General features: G+C 39.7%; 3 protein-coding genes and 1 pseudogene across 6 annotated transcripts; 3 read left to right on the top strand and 1 right to left on the bottom strand.

Moving 5' to 3' along the window:
• Positions 1 to 2,685: 2,685 nt before the first annotated feature.
• On the top strand, positions 2,686 to 4,567 carry LOC107280915 (uncharacterized; annotated as a pseudogene).
• A 1,830-nt stretch (positions 4,568 to 6,397) lies between these two features.
• On the top strand, positions 6,398 to 9,898 carry LOC4338066 (uncharacterized). Of its 2 annotated transcripts, XM_015783560.2 has the most exons (3): positions 6,398 to 6,730; positions 8,443 to 8,816; positions 8,893 to 9,898. In XM_015783560.2, exons 2-3 carry the CDS (start codon positions 8,451 to 8,453, stop codon positions 9,583 to 9,585), a joined length of 1,059 nt encoding a protein of 352 aa, XP_015639046.1. In that variant the 5' UTR covers positions 6,398 to 6,730; positions 8,443 to 8,450; the 3' UTR covers positions 9,586 to 9,898. The 2 variants fall into 2 exon arrangements, with proteins under 2 accessions (XP_015639046.1, XP_025881212.1); XM_026025427.2 differs by lacking the exon at positions 6,398 to 6,730 and having other exon boundaries at positions 8,282 to 8,816.
• LOC107280916 (protein ALP1-like) lies at positions 7,243 to 8,278 on the top strand. Its single transcript, XM_015783046.3, has 3 exons — positions 7,243 to 7,446; positions 7,526 to 7,751; positions 7,832 to 8,278. The coding sequence occupies exons 1-3, from the start codon at positions 7,243 to 7,245 to the stop codon at positions 8,263 to 8,265; spliced, it is 864 nt and encodes a 287-aa protein (XP_015638532.1). The 3' UTR covers positions 8,266 to 8,278.
• Positions 9,899 to 12,676: 2,778 nt separating the features above from the next.
• Positions 12,677 to 21,607, bottom strand: LOC9269965 (MADS-box transcription factor 58-like). 3 transcript variants are annotated; one of them, XR_010741452.1, is made up of 8 exons: positions 21,450 to 21,607; positions 20,714 to 20,922; positions 14,687 to 14,768; positions 14,105 to 14,166; positions 13,869 to 13,910; positions 13,667 to 13,763; positions 13,430 to 13,491; positions 12,677 to 12,945 (listed from the first exon to the last, which is right to left on the bottom strand). XR_010741452.1 is itself a non-coding variant. In XM_066310624.1 (8 exons), the coding sequence occupies exons 1-7, from the start codon at positions 21,495 to 21,497 to the stop codon at positions 13,458 to 13,460; spliced, it is 519 nt and encodes a 172-aa protein (XP_066166721.1). In that variant the 5' UTR covers positions 21,498 to 21,607; the 3' UTR covers positions 12,677 to 12,945; positions 13,430 to 13,457. The 3 variants fall into 3 exon arrangements, 2 of the variants coding, with proteins under 2 accessions (XP_066166721.1, XP_025881106.1); XM_066310624.1 differs by having other exon boundaries at positions 13,722 to 13,763; XM_026025321.1 differs by lacking the exons at positions 13,667 to 13,763; positions 13,869 to 13,910.
• Between the last annotated feature and the right edge of the window lie 236 nt (positions 21,608 to 21,843).

Raw genomic sequence — 21,843 nt, forward strand, 5'->3', positions numbered from 1 at the left:
CCCGATCTAATCACCTTCTAAGTTGTAAATGCGTCTACCGTACTGGTTAGGTTTTTTTTTTTAACAACCTGTCCACTCAGGTTCAATTCCGAGCGGTTGTTTATTTGACGGCTCTGATCGACTCCAGTCTCCGGTCCAGGTCAACGCTTCGTTTTCTTGAAGGAATCTCAGCAGTCTGGATCTAACAGGTGATAGAAATTGATAGAGGAGTTTAGTTGGAGATTAGATCATTAATAAAAGGGTTTGTTAGAACCATGCCACCTTAATTTTGTAAAATTTAAGATATGCTACCCGTATCTCAATGACATGTAGAACCCACATGAGTCAATGACATGTGGGTCAGGGTGGCATATCACATTTTCTGTAAAATTTATGTGGCATGGTTCAAATTTTCCCTTAATAAAAATGGTTGCTGAGATTTGCTTAGACAAAGTAGAGGAGGAATTCCCTTTTAATTATCTGTCCCTACCCAGGTATTAAAAAAGAGGGAGTTCCTTCCTCAATTCCTCATCCCCATCCCACTAAAATTTTCATCCCCATCCCTACCTTGACGTGAGGGTGAAGACGACGCTGACGTACAGGTTCTGGCCCACCAAGACCACCCACTACTACGAGTACGACTGCTGGCTGCAGTTCGCACCGCCGCCGGGGAACGGTACGCCGGCGGTCACCGGCGGCGTCAAGTGCGGCAAGCACAAGTGGTGCATACGCTATATATGCACGGCATTAATTTAGTTCTTCGCATGAACTTTGTTAACTTGCTTGGCTTTTTGTTTCTGATCGACTTAATGATATTTCATAGAGATAATATCACCACATAATATGTTTTTTTTAAATTCTCACAGCTAGCTTTATTCGTTCAAAAAGAATAGTTACAAGAAGTTGCCGAATGAAGGCAGGGGGATCACCCAGGGTTGGAAATTTTGGACCGAAATTTCGGTCATTTCGGCGACCCCCCGATACGATATTAATTCGGCCGAAATTTTTGAATTTTTGAATTTTTTCATTAATTTGGGTAATATTTGTTTAAATTCAATTAAATTTTGTTCAAAATTTCGGGTTAGAGTGAACCCTGGGATCACCACAGAATATGTTTATGTTTAGGGTTTTACTTCTGTGAAATAAATCCGTCAGTCCATCATAAGGTGGTACGATGGGAATAAGCGAAACAATGAAAAGATAAGCGAAACCGCACGAATCCATCTCCTTCCTCGCGCCGCCGGCCTGCCGCATTCTCATCTCTTCGCTCTTTTTTCCTCCCTTCGCATATGTGCCCCCACGGCGGTGGAACCACCGGCGCACAGTCTCCTTCACCGGTGGCGGCGCATGCATCATCGAGTAGCCATCCCGCACCCACGCCCCCGCCGCTACCGATTTCTTTTTCTCCATCCCCGCAACCAGTCCACATCTATCTGCCCAGGAGCGACAGTGCCATCGCTACCGAGGTGCCTGGTACAATCTATCCACAGCCACCAACGTGGCAACGCCGCCCCTCGCCGGAGGGAGGCGGATAAGTCGGGTGCTAGGGAACACGATAGAGCTGAGTGCTCGACGAGACGGAGGCGGCAGCTCCGGATGAGTGCGAAGGTGGAGGTGGTGGCGGCAGCGACACCGATGCCAGGTGTGCGGCAAGGCAGATGCGACGGCGTAGATGGCACATTGGCGAGGCTGTCGGCGAGAGCACGGCCATCCGAGATAAGAAAAGGCAGACACGGTGAGAGGAGGAAGAAGATAGAAAATTTACATAATTACCTTTTTCAGTTAGTACCTCCTTTAATGGTTAATGAACACGTGGGAAGTACTACCATGTACCATTTTTCCCCAGCCGTTGGATGGAATGAAATGGATGGCCTGGATTGCATGTACCGGCAGGTACCAGGAAACATGATGAACGGTAAAAAATCTCTTATGTTTATGTTCATGAGTTTATATGAATGAAGTGTCGTTGTGTTCCTTGAATCGAGTGAATGATTGACACTGTATATCACCTTAACTTTTATCAGTGGGACTAGCTCTATATATCACGCGGAAGACTTTTAACACAATACTCCCTTCGAATTGATAATACTTGTCGTTTTAGACAAGGGTACAATCTTAAAAAAACAACTTTGACCACTATTTTTTTATTATAATACGTATACAAGTGTTAACAAATACATAATCTTATTGAAGTATTTTTTAAAACTAATCTATATATATAGTTACCATATTTCAAAGACAAATATTTTAGAAATTATTCATAATTAAAGATTTTATAGTTTGACTTCACCCTTATCCAAAACGACAAGTATTATCAGCCCGGAGGGAGTATATCACAATTTTCACTGTGGCAATTAACCTTAAATTAATTAAGCCTTTTGATATCTAGATCAGTGATTGCAATTTCACTTGGAAATTTCCGAAATTTCGGACCCCCCCCCCCCTGCAAGTGATTATCTCGGCCAAAATTTTTAGGTTTTTCTCAAATTTTTGTGAATTTGGTAAAACTTTAGTCGAATTCAGTTAAATTATGTTAAAATTTCAAAACATTTCGGTCCAAAAAGTGTCGAAAATACCGAAATTTCGAGAATTTTGGTTGAACCAAAATGTGCAAAGTCGAAATTGAAAACCCTGATCTAGATAGATTATAATGTTGAGAACGTTAAGAACATATACCTAATTAATTGTAGCGGATATATATATGATATGATCACTTCACTTGAAATCAAAGTTGGTCATGGCCGTGGTGTCGAAGCTTTGCTGCGGTGTGAGTATCCTGGGGTGCGGCAGCAGCGCGGCGGAGACGTCGACGTCGCCCCACCACTCAGCGCCGTGCTCGACGTACCACTCCGCCGTCTTCTTGATCCCCTCCTCCCATGGCGTCCGCTCCGACCACCCCAGCGCCTTGAGCTTCTAGTCGTCGACGAAATACTTGTGGTCGTTGAACGGCCGGTCGCTCACCGTCGCGACGGCCTCGCCGGGGTCGAGCCCGAACACGCCGCAGACATGGCGGGCGACGTCGATCACCCTCGGCTACGCCGACCTCCCCCGGTGGAGCACGACGTCGAACGCCTCGGCTACGTCGTCGCAGTAGAGGTAGCTCCGGGCGTGGCGGGAGCCGTACGTCGCCGTGGACGGGGAGCTCGCTTGCCGCCGCGCATGGCGAGGAGGATGAGCTTGGGGACGAGCTTCTCCGGGAACTGGCGCGGGCCGTACACGTTGTTGCCGCGCGTGGTGATCGCCGGGAGGCCGTAGGAGCTAGCGCACGTACGCCATGACGAGCATCTCGGCGGCGGCCTTGGACGCGGAGTACGGGTTGGTGGCAGGGTTTTAAATCTCCCGTTATAGCTGCCGCTATCTCCCGCTATAGCTATTTGAGAAAGGTTCTAGTTATTTTCTCTTATGTATAATTTAGCAGCTATAGCTTTAGCCCGTTATAGCGGGTATAGCTGATTGAGAAGCTAACTGCTAAATGCCTTTGCCCGCTCTTTAAAAGATTGGTTGGTGGGGAGCAGCCGCGCCCGCGACGCCTCGTGGTTGCCCGCCGTGGCAGCGTCGCCGTAGACCTCGTCGGTGCTGACGTGGACGAAGCGGCGGATGGCGCCGGCGGCGCCTTCCGGCGGCATGGCTCGAGGAGGACGTGGGTGCCGAGCACGTTGTTCTTGGTGAACTCGAAGGAGTTGTCGTCGACGTGGGTGTGGGCGGCGAAGTGCATGACAGTGTTGATCCGCTCGGCGAGGAGGAGGTGGAGGACGAGGTCGGCGGAGGCGACGTCGCCGCGGACGAAGGCGAAGTTGGGCGACGCCATCGCCGGAGCCAGGTTGTTGAGGGTGGCGCAGTAGTCGTCGAGCTTGTCGAGCGCCACCACCCGGTACGACGGGTGGTCGCGCAACAGCCGGTTCGCCACGTGCGACGCGATGAACCCCGCCGCGCCAGTGATCAGGATGTTCCTCGGCGTCGTGTACGACGCCGCCGCCGCATCTGCGGCCGCGGAGACGGAGGCGGCGGCGGCGGGCGCCATGATTAATTTCTCGCTAGCTTGTGATTAATAATTAGTATTTGTTAGGTTATACTGATACTGATACTAATCTCGAGTTTCCCACTAGATCCGTATTTATAGCCAGACGCCTACATCTCATCACTTCATCTGCTTTCATTTTTTCTTTTCTGAAGAAGAAAAATGGTGATTTTTTTGTTAGCACAAGAGAAAATGTTGTTGAAATTTCATCACGTATGTATGTAGTACCAGATCAAATTGCTTCCATCTTAAAAGTTTTGGGGTGTAAAAAACTTGCGGAAGTTTTCTACCAAATGCGCTCTCCAATAAAAAAAAAGTGTAGGTTATCAACTGTATATGAGCCCATGCATGGTTGTAAAAAGCCAAGTCCAAATGCAGCCCACTGAGAAGAGCCCGAGGGCCTCACACCTGACTGGCCGATGATCCAGCTGATTCATAGGCCCACCTCACCGACACACACCCACATTATGACTACTATTATAAAAATTAAAAATATTTTTGCTAGTATCTTGATATGTCATCCACGGTTTTTAAGTTTGTTCATTTTTGGAAATACAGATCCGTGTTTGAATTGGATTTTAAGTTTTTTTCCTTTGGGAAGTATAAAAGGAGTCGTATAAGAAATATTTTGAAAAAACTCACATGCTAACTTGAGACAATATGGGCTCCTAATTGCAGCTCATGATTTTCTGAAAAAATATCTAAGCGAATTTCCACAGTGGATTTTACCCTAGCTAAACCATATAACAATAATAAAATTAAAATAGCATTTACCTGTTGCAACGCACGGGTATTTTTTTTTAAGTATATAAACATTCTTAAAAAAAGTTGTGATGGTGAGGTGGGTCTTGTCTAATAAGCACTATTATTTTAAAATATTTTTATGTAAAAAAATATATGAGCTATATATCTTTTATTTGGTATCCCTCCGTTACATAATGTAGCAACTTAGGATGTAATTAGACTCATCTTAAATTGCTATATTTTAAAATGAAGATAGTAGTTTCTTTCATAATTTCATATATGTTACGTGGTCCATTTCTTAATTACAGAATTAATTTCCATCTTCTCTTCTAAGAACCTCTATATATATATATATATATATATATATATATATATATATATATATATATATATATATATATATATATATATATATATATATATATATATATATATATATATATATAACCAGTTATTTATAGAGTTTATAGGTTGAACGACTGTGAAGTACAAAATCATAACTTGATTAAAAGTAATAAAACTACTTAAAATACCAGCCTAAAGACAAAGATAACACCTATTGTTAAATTCCTATATATCTATGGTTGGCAAAAATCTGCAAAGCGGCTTGAAAGTTGTACATAGTCCTTGTCTGTCTCAAATCAGCGGCTGATCGTTGTGCCAATCAAATTTCACGTATGGTACCAAAGCGGCAGATAACGTCGGAGGGTAACTGAGCTATAAATCAATCGTTCACGTAGTTCTCTAGCTAGCACCATGGCCATCGAAGCCGATCTATTGGGGACATCTTGCACCCTGCCGTCGTGGACCGTGGCGAGGTATAGCGTCTTACGATGCTCAACATATGTCTATCTAATAAGCTATGCTAAACTTAATTTAAGTTTAATCGTGACAGTGGAAATTGTGATCTTGTGCACACTTCAGTATTCCAAATTATTCTTTTCATAATTTAGTTTTCTATTGTGCAATATAAACGAGAGGCGGATCTATCTATTGGGTAGGGTGCGTAGGTCGACTGGCACAACTACGACCCATATTGCCACCCCCCCTCGGGCGGAGCCATGTAGGGCCAAGGGGGTTCATGGGCACCCGACTGCAAAAGAAAAATTAACGGTCAATACCACTTGTTGGCCATATGGGCACCCCCCCAATCAAAGCTTGGTGTACCCCCACCCACATTAGAAAAGAGATGGAAGCACAGACAACCCACAAACCCACATCATGAGTTGTGTCCAAGCCTGACCTAGCAAATGTATTGAAGGCCAAGAGGAGCCCAATACGTTGTAGCTTGTTGTTGTCGCGAGGACGCACACGCGCATGTCTCTTTGCCTTCTTCCTTTTATTTTCTTTCTAGCAGCTTCCTGCTGCTCTTTCCTCCTGAAAGTAGATCTAACCTCCTTTGTGGGTTTTGGTGATTAATGACTAAATGGTTAAAGGGACTAATTTGTTTATTGAGTTTATATACGGATAATTAGAGCCTGTTTGGTTGCTACCCTGAGCAAACCAGCCTGGCCTGAGCCCAAGCCTGTAATCTGCCTGAGACGTGTTTGGTTGCTACCCTGAGAATTTTAGCCTGAGGAATCTTGCCTGACGAAACTTGCCTGAGTCAGGCGTAGCAAAAAGGTCGCCTGAGCAAGCCACAGCATTTCCCCCAACATGCTTGAGTAGAATCACCTCTCTTCTACTACTTCTCCTCCTCACTGTACCACCGTAGGGTTAGGAGGAGAAAAAAATCCCCATCGATCCATCCATGGCTGCAGCAGCAGCGACCAAGGGGCTGCTCCACCTTGTAGATCCGGTGGCCGTCTACTTCCTCTTCCACTAAAATCTGGTGCCATCAGTTGGAGCTCAGCTCTATGCGTGAGAGCTACTAGAAAAAAGAGAGCACTTTTTCAGATCTGAAAGGGAATCAACTTTTCAACTCTCTCCTTCCCTGTGCATGTGAGATTGCAAGTCTCCACTAGTTTTTCCACGATCTTCTGCAGCAAGGTGAGAACACACTCTCAAGTTCTCTTCTTCTTTTTCTTTCTTCTTCTTTTTTTTTTTGTTGCTTTTCCCTTCTATTGTTGCTTTGTTATTCCAGGATCTGTCAAGAGCATGTCTGTTAGAAGAAAAATCTATGTGAACCATTGCAATATTTGTGTTTTTCTCCACCTATTTATTATTATTTGTCATGTGATGCTCAGATGGATTTAGATCATACTCATGAATACATTATCCAACAACAAGCTAGAACTTTGGCCATTTTAGCTACCGTGTTGGCTATTATTCGTTGGCGACGTCGTAAGAAAAATAGACGGATTCCAAGGAAATATGGGCCTTTGGTGGATAGAGATCTGATCAGACAAACAAGACTAGATGATTTATACAATGGAACTGATATCAATTGCATCAATCAACTTCGTATGAGAAAAGAAGTTTTTTGGAAGCTTGCCTCCAATTTACGAGATCGTGGTTTATTATGTGACACAATCCATGTCTCAGTTGAAGAGCAATTAGCTATGTTCCTGCACACTGTTGGTCACAATTTGAGAAATCGTGTGATTGGATTTTTTGTCAAAAGATCAAGTGAGATAGTGAGTCGATACTTCAATGAGGTGTTAAGAGCTTTATGTTATCTTGCTAAAGATATGATACAACTTAGATCAATAGACACTCATTCAAAGATAGTTAGTAACCCGGGCCGATTCTACCCATATTTTGAGGTATCTCGTGTCAAATTTATTGAACTTCTAATTTGTAGTTGCCTTCTTTTTTTTGTAACAACAATTTTTTTTAACATAGGATTGCATTGGAGCAATTGACGGTACACATGTCCCTGCATTTGTCCCTGCGAATATAGTTAACAGGTTTAGAGGTCGGAAGTCCTATCCAACGCAAAATGTGCTTGCTGCAGTTGACTTTGACTTGAGGTTTACATATGTGCTTGCTGGATGGGAGGGTTCAGCTCATGACTCGGTAGTTCTCAAAGATGCCCTTAAAAGATCAAATGGAATTCAAATACCTGAAGGTGTGCACAAAGTCATAGTATTTTCAGGTGTACAATAACTTGTGGCAACACAATAAAACCATTCATCTTATGTGTTCTAGGAAAGTACTATTTAGCTGATGAAGGGTATGCGGCAAGGCCTGGTATACTGCCACCATTTAGAGGTGTTCGATATCACCTGAACGAGTACGAAGGCAGGAAAGCACCAGAAACACCCCAAGAATTATTCAATCTTCGGCATTCCTCCCTTCGCACATCTGTTGAGCGAGCTTTTGGAACCTTAAAGAATCGTTTTAAAGTCCTTGCTAGCAAGCCATACTTTCCATACAAGGTCCAAGTGAAGATAGTCATAGCTTGTTGTGTTCTACACAACTGGATACTTGATAATGGTCCTGATAATATAATATATGATGAAGATCGTTGGTTTAGGAGACTTCCTAGGTCAGCTAGAGTAGCTACAGATCAGGATGAGGAGCACAAGCAGTGGGTGGCATTTAGGAACAATCTATCTAATACCATGTGGGATGAACACTAGTGTTCTAGAAATGTATGCAATAATTATTTTCAGTTCTAGTGCTGTACTCAAAGCTAGCCATGGATATTATTTTATGACTATGTGTTGTTTCAGTTGTATGTATACCAGCAATTATTCTTTTCAACTCTGTGCATTTATGTGATATCATTATTTCCTTCAACATGCATCTTTTTGTAGCTCATACCATGGATATAGGAGAAAGCAAAGGCAAAGGCAGGGGCAAGGGCAAATCAAGCAACCTAGCAGCGGGTAGGGCCAAACCTATAAATTGGCCGCTAGCACTCTCCGAGTTCCTCCTTGATTGGTACATTGAAAAGAAGTTGCAGCTACCGCCAAAAGCAGTGATCAAGAAGATACACCACACTGCTTGCACATTAGCTATAAATAGCAAGTATGGCACTACTTACACGGTTGATCAAGTTCAACACCACTACAGGCGTCATAAAGAAAATTGGTCTCTTGTAGCTCGTCATCTAAATGAAAGTGGTAATGGCTGGGATGAGACTACAAAAATGTTAACTCTCTCTCAAGCTACTTTGGATGCACTTTTGGTAATTACTTGTCCTCTAGAATATAACTGGTTTATTAACATCAATTAGAAGTTCTTGATGATTTTTTCACTTGCAGATAAATGATCGTGGAATTCTTTCGAAGCCAATCCAATTCTTTGACAAGCTGCAAGAATTATTTAGTGGTTGCTCGGCTGATGGTGCATTCATGGAAGATCCTTCAAGTGCTGCTGATTTTGATGACGAAGATGATGAAGATGATAAATTTGATTTTCTGAATGATATGTCAACCTATGCTGATACAAAAGTTCCACAAGGTGAGGACTTTGATAAATTGGAGTCAGACAGTGATGATTGCAAGGAGGTGGCAGCCCTTAGTGCAGCTACTATCCAAGTTTCATCGTCTACTAATTATGATTTGAAGCCAAACAAGAAGAATTTCAAAAGGTGTGGGAAGCCAAAGACGTTGCCCCAATCACATAATGATAAGTGTAACAAGACAAAGGCAAAATCCACAGCTCAAGTGCATGATAGTGATGATGTTGATGTGCTGATCAACAATACCTTGGTTGGAATCAAAAACACTCTTGAGAAACCAATACAGACAGTTGCCCCTCAAGATCCAAATATTCCTCTATGGGACATGCTTAAGAAGATTGCCTTAGACCCTGATGACAAGTTGAGAGTAGGGCTGCACCTTTGTAAGCCAGAGCTTCAAGCTAACCGCAGTTTTCTTATTAGCATGGGTCAAGAATACCTTGAGCATTGGATCTACAAGTTTCTATCTGGTGATGATCCAAATCTCGGCTGACTTATTGGTGCATATTATAAGTTAGCCAAAGCTTGTCATGGTCGATGAGGGTCTCTTTTTGTTGCACCCTTTTGGTTATGCAATTGCTGCACTATTTGTGTTTAAACAGTTGCTAAATAGTACTAACATAGGTGCTATGGTGGTGCATATTATGACAAGTTATTAAATATGCAGACAATGCTAATCTTTTGGATAATTCGATAACCTGGTAGCTTTGTAGTATCCTTGGTTTACTGCTATATTGTTTAAGCTGTACTATTATTGGCTGGACCTAATAGCCTTGGTTTAATGTTATGTTATTTAAGTTGTATTATTGGTTGGACCAACCAAAGAGAATGATGCTGAGATGGAAGATCATTTCACGGTACATATTTCTATAATGCAAATTTCCAAATCTTTATACATGTACATTTAGCTTTTCCTTCATGTATGAACAAGTTGAGAATATGTAGAGGGTAATCTCACCACCTCTGTACGATGTGGTGAAGGTATGCTCAGGCAAAATATGAGCCAAACACTGCCTGGCACTCGAGTTCACTCAGGCATGTTCTCAGGGCTTTAATCAAACACTACCTTAAATTTAAGCCATGCCTGGTCAGGTAACTCTTGTAAGCAAGCTCAGGCTATCCTCAGGCATGAAAAATACTCAGGCATGTTGCTCAGGGTAGCAACCAAACAGGCTCTTAGTCCCAAGTTGCTTCTGAGGTGGCTAGGACGTGTGGATACCTCCCGCCCCCAATTCATCAAATTCAAAGTGACGAGAAGAACCGGAGCCGAGTTAGGCTAGATTTATTTTTCTCTATGAGTTTAGGAAAAACCGTACTGTTAAGAGATATTTCAAGTGTGGTTCTGAGGTTTCCTAAGTGCTCTTAGCCATATCCAATCAGTGAAATATTTTTAGAAGCTATTTTTGAAAATAGCCCCTCCAAAGACAGAAAGTCCTACCCGGAAGTTTTGGGCCGCACTCTTGGCTGGAACTTCTGGGCAGAGGAGTGAAGGAGAATATTTCCTAAGTGCTGGCCGGAAGTTCTTAGTGCCCAGGACCGGAACTTCTGGGCAATATTCCAGTTCAAATCTGTGTGAGTAGCGGCTAGATGACGTCACCTAGCGGTTATATATATATCAAACTCGACCCTAGCTCATTCTTTGGCCATTTCACTTTTGCTCTTTGTTCCCTAGCTGTTTCTAGCCTCTCCCAATGTGATTTTTCTTCCTCCACCCAAATCTTGAGCCATTATTGTGTGTGTGAGAGAGTGATTGTGAGGGTGTTGGAGTGATTTGGAGAAAGTTTTGAAGGTTAGGAAGGTTTCAACACTTGGGGTATCTCGTGGGCTGTGATTTGAAGCTTGTTACTCTTGGAGAGACACCTCCTAGACGATTAAGTGTCACCCGCGAGTTTCTTCAAGATTGTGGACGTCCTGGGCAAGTTTGTGAAGGTATTACTCACCTCCGCAAGGAAACAAAGTAAGCAATTAAGGAAATTGTGCTGAGGTTTCAGAGGTAGTCCTAGTAGAGCAATCCTCACTTGTGGTTCTCTCTAGAAGAAAGTTGAGTTTGATCTTGGTGGTAACTTAAATTCTAGAGAATGACCTAGGGGTGTTAGATTGAAGATGGTGGACTTCTTCTAGGATCTTTGCACAAGTGAGGCAAAGGGTTAATCGAGACCCAGTTCTTTGGAGTTCCTCAATGGAGAGTAGGATCCGTGTGATCCGAACTTTAGAAAAAAATTGTCTTTGTCTCCTCTATGATTGTTCTATGCTCGTCCATGTGTTTTATATACTCCATTGTTCCTCCGTGCATCATGGTGACTGAATAGGCATAGAATTAATTTGCTTTTCAAGTCATTTTTCAGTATTTCTTGAAACCCAGAAGTTCCTGTGCTTGAACTTCGGAAGTTCCGGGCAGTATAAAGCTACCTGGAAGTTCCGGTGTTCTTCACCAAGAAGTTTCGGGCCCCGTTAAAATTTGACCGCTGCGATTATTTTTAGTGATTTTCAAGAAAGCCTATTTGCCCCCCCCCACCCTCTAGGCTACATCTTTGCATGTTGACCTCCTACCCATGCTAACACCATCCACCGATCTACTCGATCTCCGGTTGCTAGTTTCAGAATCCGGGGGATGGCCCCTCGGTGAGATATGCCGGGATGCCGCCGAGGTCGGCACCCTTAATCACTGGCCGCCGCATCCCGCCTCCTCTCAGTTCATCCTTACACAACTATATCTTCTCCTCATTTTTCTAATTCTTTATGAGTTAATTTGATTCACTAAAACTTGGAAAAACTCTTGTGGAAGATAGGTTTTGAAATTGATAATAGTTGTTTCTTTTCTCCTTAACAAATGGTTAGGGTTTACAGTGAAATTATATACACATATTGTGATGCAATGTAACCATGATAGGATAGTATAGTTATTGTCTTCTATTTTATCTATTTTACATCAAATTATATAGTATTTCAGTTGAAAGTTAAGGCAATTATTTTATTCACCATCTAGTGGATATATTTATTTGGTACATAATTTTTGTCTCTAATATATCCTCAGTTCACTCTATTAAATTATAATTAATTTACTATAATATTGTTTGCAAAAATTATATGACCCCCCCACACACACACACTTGTCTAGCTCCACCCCTGGCCTCTCTCCTCCTCCTCATAGTAGTGATAGATGGGCCATCAAAATGAGGTATAACAAGTTGTGAAGATCCAACAGATCAGCCCGCATCAAGCATCAATGTAGCTAGTGTTGGTCCGCCGCCTCTTCACAACGCACGCACGCACACCATGATTGAGGCAATGCTTCATCTCTATTTCTTTGCATCTTCGCCCGATCATTGGATGGAGTTGATGAACTGGTGCTTTTGTAGGCCACCAATATAATTTCGTTTAAGAGCCAAGTTTTGTGTTTGAATAAATAGAGAAGAAAATACTGAAAGCGAGCTCAACACAACACCCTGTCTTGCCCTGTTCATTCTGTTTTCGGTTAATTTCTTCAGTTTACTGTTTATGTCTGAAAAGAAAAGAGTCAGAGCGAGCAAATTCAGAGAGGGTGAGTTCAGAGAGTTCCAAGTGATTCCTGAAAAAACCGCAGCTAACGAAACAACACTTATATGTATACACAAGATATTATCACCAATATTACATATAGAAACTTAGGAAAAGGGTATGAAGTATTTGAATTTCACAGGTTGAACCGTACATCACCTTGATAGTGCCAAGCCTGAATTATGGGATAAAGTTAATTATTCATCCATACAAGAGTTCACACGTAAAAGTTCTACTGACACAGTGTAATATATCTAACTGATCACTCTCCTTGAAGAAAGCACATGCATGATACGGATCCATATTTATCTTTCATCTGCAAGTGCAAGGAAGGTAAACAGTAAAAGAAAATTAGTTACGCGTTGCATCAGAACGTACGTGAACAAACTTTTCTTGACCACAGTATTTGTCTATAACTTATATATGCCTTCTAATTCCTTCTATAATTTGATGCAAGGGAAATTTGAGTTATAATTCTTGTGGCTGCAAGCAAATCCAAACAATACCTAGAATTTGAGATAAGCCCTACACATATCGATCTGACCCTGTAATAATGCTCCCAAGAAAACTCTTCATTATTTTTTAAATTATTTTTTATTTTGAAAAACTTGATGTCTCTAACTAGGATTCCGATGCTTACAATGAGAAGGTAATGAACATTCAAATTTCATTTGTTGAACTATGAACTGTGAGGCCTTTCGGTCCTCCTGTTCAGGATAATACTGAGGCTAGCTAGCTGCTGCATGATGTTGAATTGCAGGAAGTTTCTTGGATCGTAATGGATCATATTTTGCACGTACTCGCTCGTAGATGCTGAACCCATCATGTTCACTGTTTGCAGTCCTCTTTCACTCTCGGCAACCTTCACAATAATTATTAATTAGTACGATGACATAGAATTCAGTCAATTCGGTATGATTTGCTATGTAGGTTACTCCCTCCGTCCCAAAATATAGCAACCTAGGACGGGGTGACCGTCCTAGGTTGCTATATTTTGGGGCGGATGTAGTATTTCAGTAACCTCAATTCAGATTTACCATGTAGCTATGTTAATCTCCTTTTTTTTTGCAATGTAGAACAGAATATAGTTACTTCGCTCTTTGAGTACATGTTGTCATTCTGCAGCTCCGTTTCCTGAAGGGATTACATTCGTGCTGTTATCTTATGATGCCAATTAACTAAACCAAATTAATAATTTTGCAAGAAAGAAAACAATGGTATTTTGCTGATAGTAGTTACCCTTCTCTGCATGTACTCAATTTCAGCACACAGATATTCGTTCTGCAGGATATGGAATGCTTATCAAATTAGATGAATTAATTAATAAAATGCCCTTTTCAACTTACAGTTCTTTGTGAATGTAGCACACAATTAATATACCTTCCGTGCTCTAATCTTTTCTAGGCCTATAACCAGATGAACTACTTTGTCAAGTTGAAAAAAAAAAATCTAAGCAGCTGAGTGAAATAATGAACCTGTTGGAGTTCTGCAGGTAGGTGATATGTTGCTTCAGCTTAGCAGCCTCCTGCTGGTAGTGCTGCAAGTTTGTAATTTGAGTTTTTTTTTAGTACTGGTAGTTAAAATCATGACAAGTTCTGCCAGTTTGCTAACTGGAATGTTTGACTCTTCATGTTTATTTTGTTCAAATGTGCAGCATCATCAAATCATACCATATTAAACTATGTAATCAACCTGCATGCATATGCATGCATGACAAAAGTGCCAAAAACATGCAGTAAGACATTTCTATTTTCAAGCATGGAATCATGAAGAACTTTGTCCAGTGGACAACCACAGATAGGAGTATGTCTGTTGGTCAAAACTATATATATATAGCGTCACTGGAATTTCCATTGCGTAAAGTACTGTAGCTTCTATTCAGGATGTCCAATCTGAAGATTTTGATCAGAGAACTCATTTTTTACAGCATAGAAACCATTGGTTAATTACAAGGAATGTTGCATTGGTTAATTACAGCATAGAAAACTACTGCATGCTGCATTTTTAGTGACAGATGATTTCTTTTTTTTTTGAGAATTCAGATGATGTTAGTATACCTGGGCATTGATCTCTGCAACTGTACTGGTATTGGAGGTGTCACTGTTGGCTTTCTTGTACCTCTCAATAGTTTCCTCCACGCTGCATTTGTGCGTAGTGTAGCACACAAAAATAGTTAATTGCGTGTATTGGAAGGAAGAATAACTACGAACTGTTGACCACAGTAAAAGTTTTTTCTAGAGTTTTTCTTGACAAATTATACATATTTCTAAGCTCAAATCTTCAAAATAACATGGGGTTTTTTCCTGAAGGATATCAACCAAAAAAAAAAGAGAGTTAGTGGCAGTTTGTTCATTATATTTCCGAAACAATAGAACAACTGTGGCATGATATTATTTAATGTTTAATCTAAAGCATTGTTTGGTCGTAAAAAAATGTCACTCTGACTTCCATAGTCATTGCTAATAAAATTTGCAAAAAAAAAATCAGGATGCCAGTTAGATTGAGTGTCATACTGTACAAACACTGGACTGTATATACCATTGTTGTGTTCATCTGTTTGTCTCCAAGAATAATGTCAAATTGACTGGTCTGGCCGGGGAGGGAGCTACATGAAGAAGTCTGAACAGGAGTCATTCTACTGGGGATCGATCTCCTAAACATTTGACAAATGCAATTATAGCACAAATCGTGGTGTAACTTTTAAAAATCTCTACGTAACATGTTATTCGGTGAAATGGAGATCGTGGGAACAAATCCTCTCACATATGTGCGTGCAGTGACTTTTTCCTTATTCACTTGCACAAATCTTGAAACAAATCTAAAGGTTCAAAATTATGTGAAAGTTATATGCAAGTTACAGTGTAATTATATGTAAGTTACAGTATAATTACACTATAATTATACTATAATTACATCTATCATATTTTTAGGAGAAAATTTTGTCGACAAATATATAGCAAAATTGTTCTACCTGCTATAGTTGTTGCCCTTTACCGAGGACATCTTTTCCCAACTAAATTGAACTATAGAGCCATCGAGGTCCAATAGCCATCCATGCATTGCATGCTCAGATGTGATTTTTGATTTCTTTAATATTATATGGAGAAGTAAATATGCTCTGTTAGCATTTCATGCATGTTATCAGAATACTTTTAAGGGAGTCGATCAACATCATATAAGAATAAGGAATATACTACATATATTAGCATGTAAGAATAAGGAATTCTCTGGAAATAATTGCTTAAAGCGTACACTTGATAATGCAGTGAAAGGGGTGTGTGGTTTCAACCCCAAGGTCTTGTGTTCAATTCCCAACACGCTTACAATTTCTTCTTAAAAAATGTCTGAAGGGATGTCTCTCCCTCCACGTTTCGTTTCCTTTTTGACTTAAAGGTCTGATTTAAAGTCATTATAATTGGTACTACACCTGCCCCATTTTAAGTGCAGTTGTAGGTTTTTGTGTCCAATATTTGAAAAATTTTAAAAATTAGTCACACATAAAGTACTATTAATGTTTTATCATCTAATAAAAATAAAAATACTAATCATAAAAAAATTTTCAAATAAGACAGGCAGTCAAACGTTAGATATGAACAGTTCAAAACTGGTCTTTTTGGGACGGGGTAATTCTAATAAGTTATTATTAGTATCCTATATGGATTTACCAAATAGCTAATATCTTGCTATTATGAACACTAGGAAACCATATAACCTGACAGTTCCACTTTATTAACTTCATTACTTAGTCAATGTTTTTTGCGAAATTACTTTAGCCAATTTTTTTTCTGCTGACAACATAAAAACTATACATATGTGCCCTGATCATAGATCTTGCACACATGTTTCAAGAAAGGACTCAGAGTAATGTCCTTCCCTCTCTTGATATAAGAAAAACTAACTACTGTATGTAAAGTATATACATGAAATAGTACAAAATATGTGTAATTAATTTTCCTTTGATATTGTCTGAGATTAAGGGTGCACTTATTGGCTAACCCACAAATCTACTTATAAGTCAAAATAAAATAAGCGGCTTATTTTGATATATAAGGGATTTATTTTATTTACCTATGAGTGAGTTTAGGGTTAACCATTTATACACCCCTATATCTGAGACTACTACAAACCAAAGAGGATATCACAAAGTTCCTATAAAAAGACGTGCTCCCGCTGAAAATTGACAGGCAAGATCATTTGGCCACATTTCGTACTCCAACTCTTTGTCAATCTCAGGGGCTGTTTGGATGGGACTAAATATTTTTAGTCCCTATCACATCGGATGTTTGAACACTAATTAAAAGTATTAATTAAACGTAGACTATTGACAAAACTCATTTCATAACCCTGTACTAATTCGCGAAACAAATCAATTGAGTCTATATAATCCATGATTAGCCTATATGATGCTACAGTAAACATGTACTAATTATGGATTAAGTAGGCTTAAAAAAATTTGTCTTATGAATTAGTTCTCATTTATGCAATTAGTTTTATAAGTAGTCTATATTTAATATCCAAACATATGTGACAGAGTCCCTAATCCAAACCACCTCAGGCATGCCGATAAGCTATAAAGTGCCATACAAAAATTTAACATGCCGATAACCCTCAGAAAACTTTCCCTTTCCTCGTCAAGACCAACATGAATTCTCAAAGGCAAGATCGAAGCAAATGTCACATCGCAGGGAGTACATCACATACGTATAAAATAGTGCCAAATAACTATTCCCAAGGACCAATATAAAAGCAATACTCCCTCCATTCCAAAACTTTCATTGCAACAAAATAACATGGAGCATGTGTGAACCAGTATATAGCAACACTTCCCTGAAATTCTTCCTAAATGAGTACTATAAGCAAGTTGCCATATTGGCAAGTACATACTGTATAATTTTTTATTAGCACTGTTTATGTAATGTTCACCAACAAATTGCAAAACCCTTAGGGCAAGTTTTATAAAAGAGGTGGATGTTGCATCTAATTTTGACCACATCATCAACAAATAAATGTAGAGATAACATGTACAATATATCACATCTATACTAATTCTAATACACTAGCCCCAATGTTTGTTTGCCCAATCTACTCTTCCCCTCTCTCCTTTTGTCTTGAATTTTGTGAAGTGGTTGTCTCTTACATGAGATGTGGCTGCTTATCTCTCTCATCTCTTCTCTTCTCCACCTCACTATTTTAGCTTATGTGATATCTAGGAGATTGTGTTTGGATACCCGTAGTACTTGCCCTAATAACCTCGAGCAACCTATTGAGAACCACAGTATGAGCACGATTGGATGTGGTCAGTGAATCATAGGAGTACGTCCAAGTGACCAATGGCTTATAGAGAGAGAGAGAGAGAGCGCCAATGCAAGACAGAGAAGCAGCTACGGTCAACCTAGCCAGCCAACCCAGCCAGGCAGGCAGAGACCTTAACCATTCTGACCGGTTCACCAGCCTTTTTCTCTTGTAGTCTCCCGATGCAAACGCTGCCATTTCTACGGGGTGTTTAGATATTATTATATAGGCTGTTGCATAAGTATTCGAACACTAATAAAAAACTAATTATAGAATCTGTCAATAAACTACAAGACGAATTTATTAAGTCTAATTAATTCATCATTACTAAATGTTTACTCCACATTATCAAATTATAGAGCAATTAGACTTATAAGATTCGTCTCGCAAATTAGTCGCAATCTATCAAGTTAGTTATTTTTTAGTCTATATTTAATACTTCATCCAGATGTTCAAACGTTCGATTTGACAGGGTGAAAGTTTTTGGGGTGGGATCTGAGGCCATGTTTAGTTTGCGAACGAAAAGTTTTGGCTTGTCAAATCGAATATACAGATACGCATTTGAAGTATTAAATGTAGACTAATAACAAAACAATTTACAGATTTCGCCTGTAAATTGCGAGACGAATTTATTAAGCCTAATTAACTCATCATTAGCAAATATTTATTGTAGCACCATATTGTTAAATTATGGAGCAATTAGGATTAAAAGATTCGTCTCGTAATTTACACGCAATATGTGTAATTAGTTTTTTTTAATATTTAATACTTCATGCATGTGTCCAAACATTCGATGTGACGGGGTGAAAAGTTTTTGCGCGGTAACTAAAGAGGGCCTGACCGTGCCATTGGTTAATTTTTGCTTCCATACATGTACAGTTCTACATTTGCAGCCTTGTACACACAGGGAGTGTGTTTCTCTGCTGCTGCGGTGCAAACAATTGCTTTTTGTCCTAACAAGTTGTAAATATTTCTTCCGTTTCACAATGTAAGTCATTCTAGCATTTCTCATATTCATATTGATGTTAATGAATCTAGATAGATATATATATTTAGATTTATTAGCATCAATATGAATGTGGGAAATGCTAGAATGACTTACATTGTGAAACGGATGGAGTAATTGTTAAACTGAAGTTTTTACTAAATAGATCAAAACAAGGAAATTCATTATTAAATTAATGGGAGTCCAATAAATCACTTTTAATAAATGCAAAAAATATATATTTCTATTGTATATATTGACCAGTCGTAATCCAGCAATATAGTACGGGAGTATATATAATACTCTCTCCGTATTTTAATGTATCACGCCGTTGACTTTTTAACGAACATTTGATCATTCGTCTTATTCAAAAAATTTATGTAACTATAATTTATTTTATTGTGACTTGATTTATCATCAAATGTTCTTTAAGCACGCCATAAGTATTTTTATATTTGCATAAAAATTTTGAATAAGACGATTGGTCAAACGTTGGTTAAAAAATCAACAGCGTCATACATTAAAATACGGAGGGAGTACTAGAGTCTATAGATAGCGTTGTGCATGCAGGATATTAACATTTGGAGTATGATGTTTAATTGTTTTAAGTACAGATATTTTTTTCTTAACCAAGATAGATCGGGTTATTAGAACATAATTTTAAAAATGAAGGAAAAATCATACATAATAATCTAGTTTAGAGTTTTTGTAGACCTTTTTACCAATAGTTTTTTTACTGGTTCAACTAGGTTGTTTTTTGTACAATCACTCTTTTATTTCGCTACCCTCTTTGCCGGATACTAGATTGAAGAAGATGAATGCAAAAGAATCATGAGTGATCAATGTGTGCATCACTCGTGTACACCACTATTTACCTCTGAAAAAAAGCATCAAACCTCACACGCCCACAATCTTGCATAATACTAGTTAGTAGTTACAACAAGTTACTGCACACATATGCATAGCCAAGAGAGAAAATATAATATATAATATATGATCTCTATATGCAGTGAGGTGTGAAGGATCTAAGCAAGCCTCATCACACAGACAGAGGTAGAGAAAGGAAAGAACATAAATGGAGCAAGAAAAGAAGAGGACCACCAAGCCAAAGCAACACACACATACAGTCACAGACACCCATCACCACACAAGAAAAGCTCATAAGCATATACTCTCTCCGTATTTTAATATATAATGCCATTAACTTTTTTAACCAATATTTAACCACTCATCTTATTTAAAAAATTATATAATTATCATTTATTTTATTTTGACTTGATTTATCATCCAATGTTCTTTACGTCTGACATAAATATTTTTATATTTGTACAAAAATTTTGAATAAGACGAACGGTTAGACGTTGATAAAAAATCAACGGTGTTATTCATTAAAATACGGAGGGAGTATATGCTCATGCTTCCTTCACAAAGTATGCACTGTGCTGAATCAATCTACGCATCTAGCTCACCTCACAGGAAACACAAAAGAAACCAGATATGTGCGCACCACATCAGCAAGCACACAGATCATCACACACACAAAGAAACTCCAGCAATTTCTTTCTCACTTGCTAGTTGCTACTACCCCCCAGAAAGCACAGAAGTTACAACAAGACAGTTAATTAACTGAAGAACATATATGAGTAATAGAAAAGAAGGTGAGATTGATGCACATCACCATATACATGCCTCCTCTTTGTCACAAGAAAAGGTAGCAACTAACTTTCTCCAATTAGGACAAGATAACATATATCACATGGATTAATTCAGGTTTCTAGAACTGAAGAGAGGAAGAGGAATGCAGTACCTGTTGTTGGAGTACTCGTAGAGGCGGCCGCGGCTGGAGAAGACGATGAGGGCAACCTCGGCATCGCAGAGCATGGAGAGCTCATACGCCTTCTTGAGTAGCCCGTTGCAGCGCTTGCAGAAGGTGACCTGACGGTCCGCTGTGTCCTCGATGCTTGAGCCCTCTGAGCTGCCGGAGCCGGGGGAAGCAGCAGGTGCTGGTTCTGGCATCTAAATTTGAGTCACAAAAAAATTCCAGAGATATGGATCAGTCCTCTATGCAACAACTCAACAGCACTGCATAAGCCAACATAATCAAGAAATTGCAAGACCGGAAGATGGATCTATGGCAAGAAAATCAAGAAGTGCCATAGACATCATGGCCATCATCTCTCTTAAAAATTAATATATGCAACTACAGCTCCTTTCGTGAGTTGTATAATTCTTGTAGATCAAAAGAAAAAAGGAGAGATCTTTGGTCCTGTGGTGATCAATCTCTTTGATCTTGTGCCTTCCTTTCACCTTTTTTTCTTCTTTTTCTTGTTTTGCTTAAAGAGTAAAGATCTCTAGCTATATCTCCCCGTCTTCATGGCCATCTAGCTATTCTCACACATCAGCTAGCAGCCATGATTCTACTTTTCTACTTTCCCAAAGCTCCCATATGCATACAATTAAAAAAGAAATCCAAACCCTCTTGCAAAATGACACTGAAAAAGAGGAGGAAATTTAGGAGTTTCCAGGCCAAGAAAAGCAATTACCATCAGGCCAGTGGATGGTTCAGCCTCCTGCTCTTTGTATATGTGCATGTTTGCTAAATCCTCTCTATAATGAGGAAGAGAGGGGTGTGTTCAAGGAGAAGAGAAAGGTTGGGGAAGGATGAGATGAAATGGAGTGGTGGTCGCTGTGGATAGAGTCCATCTATATATTGCCCTTGTTGTTTTTCTTCCTCCTTAACGTACTTTCCTCCTTTCCCCTCTTGGCTGGCCTACCTGCACACTGTAACCATTAATTGCATGGGGTTTAATAAATTCTTTGAAGGATCGAATAGCAAAAACTAAGCCAACCAGAGGGGAGTGAATGGTTATAGTACTTAAAAACCGAAACTTTTAGCGGAATTACAAGTTACCATTGTATCTGATGTAAATCGATCTG

Source organism: Oryza sativa, chromosome 5, assembly GCF_034140825.1.
Source record: "Oryza sativa Japonica Group chromosome 5, ASM3414082v1".
NCBI lineage: Eukaryota > Viridiplantae > Streptophyta > Magnoliopsida > Poales > Poaceae > Oryza > Oryza sativa.

Bases quoted from the DNA above. Each gene is read 5' to 3' on its own strand.
- LOC107280916 (XM_015783046.3), top strand. From the start codon at position 7,243: ATGTTCCTGCACACTGTTGGTCACAATTTGAGAAATCGTGTGATTGGA. The intron at 7,447-7,525 runs GTATCTCGTGTC...TTTTTAACATAG, and splicing joins GATTCTACCCATATTTTGAG to GATTGCATTGGAGCAATTGA. The intron at 7,752-7,831 runs GTGTGCACAAAG...TATGTGTTCTAG, and splicing joins TGGAATTCAAATACCTGAAG to GAAAGTACTATTTAGCTGAT.
- LOC4338066 (XM_026025427.2), top strand. From the start codon at position 8,427: ATGCATCTTTTTGTAGCTCATACCATGGATATAGGAGAAAGCAAAGGC. The intron at 8,817-8,892 runs GTAATTACTTGT...TTTCACTTGCAG, and splicing joins CTACTTTGGATGCACTTTTG to ATAAATGATCGTGGAATTCT.
- LOC9269965 (XM_066310624.1), bottom strand. From the start codon at position 21,497: ATGCACATATACAAAGAGCAGGAGGCTGAACCATCCACTGGCCTGATG. The intron at 14,769-20,713 runs GTACTGCATTCC...GCACAAATGCAG, and splicing joins TACGAGTACTCCAACAACAG to CGTGGAGGAAACTATTGAGA. The intron at 13,492-13,721 runs GTAACTATATTC...ATTATTGTGAAG, and splicing joins ACATGTACTCAAAGAGCGAA to GTTGCCGAGAGTGAAAGAGG.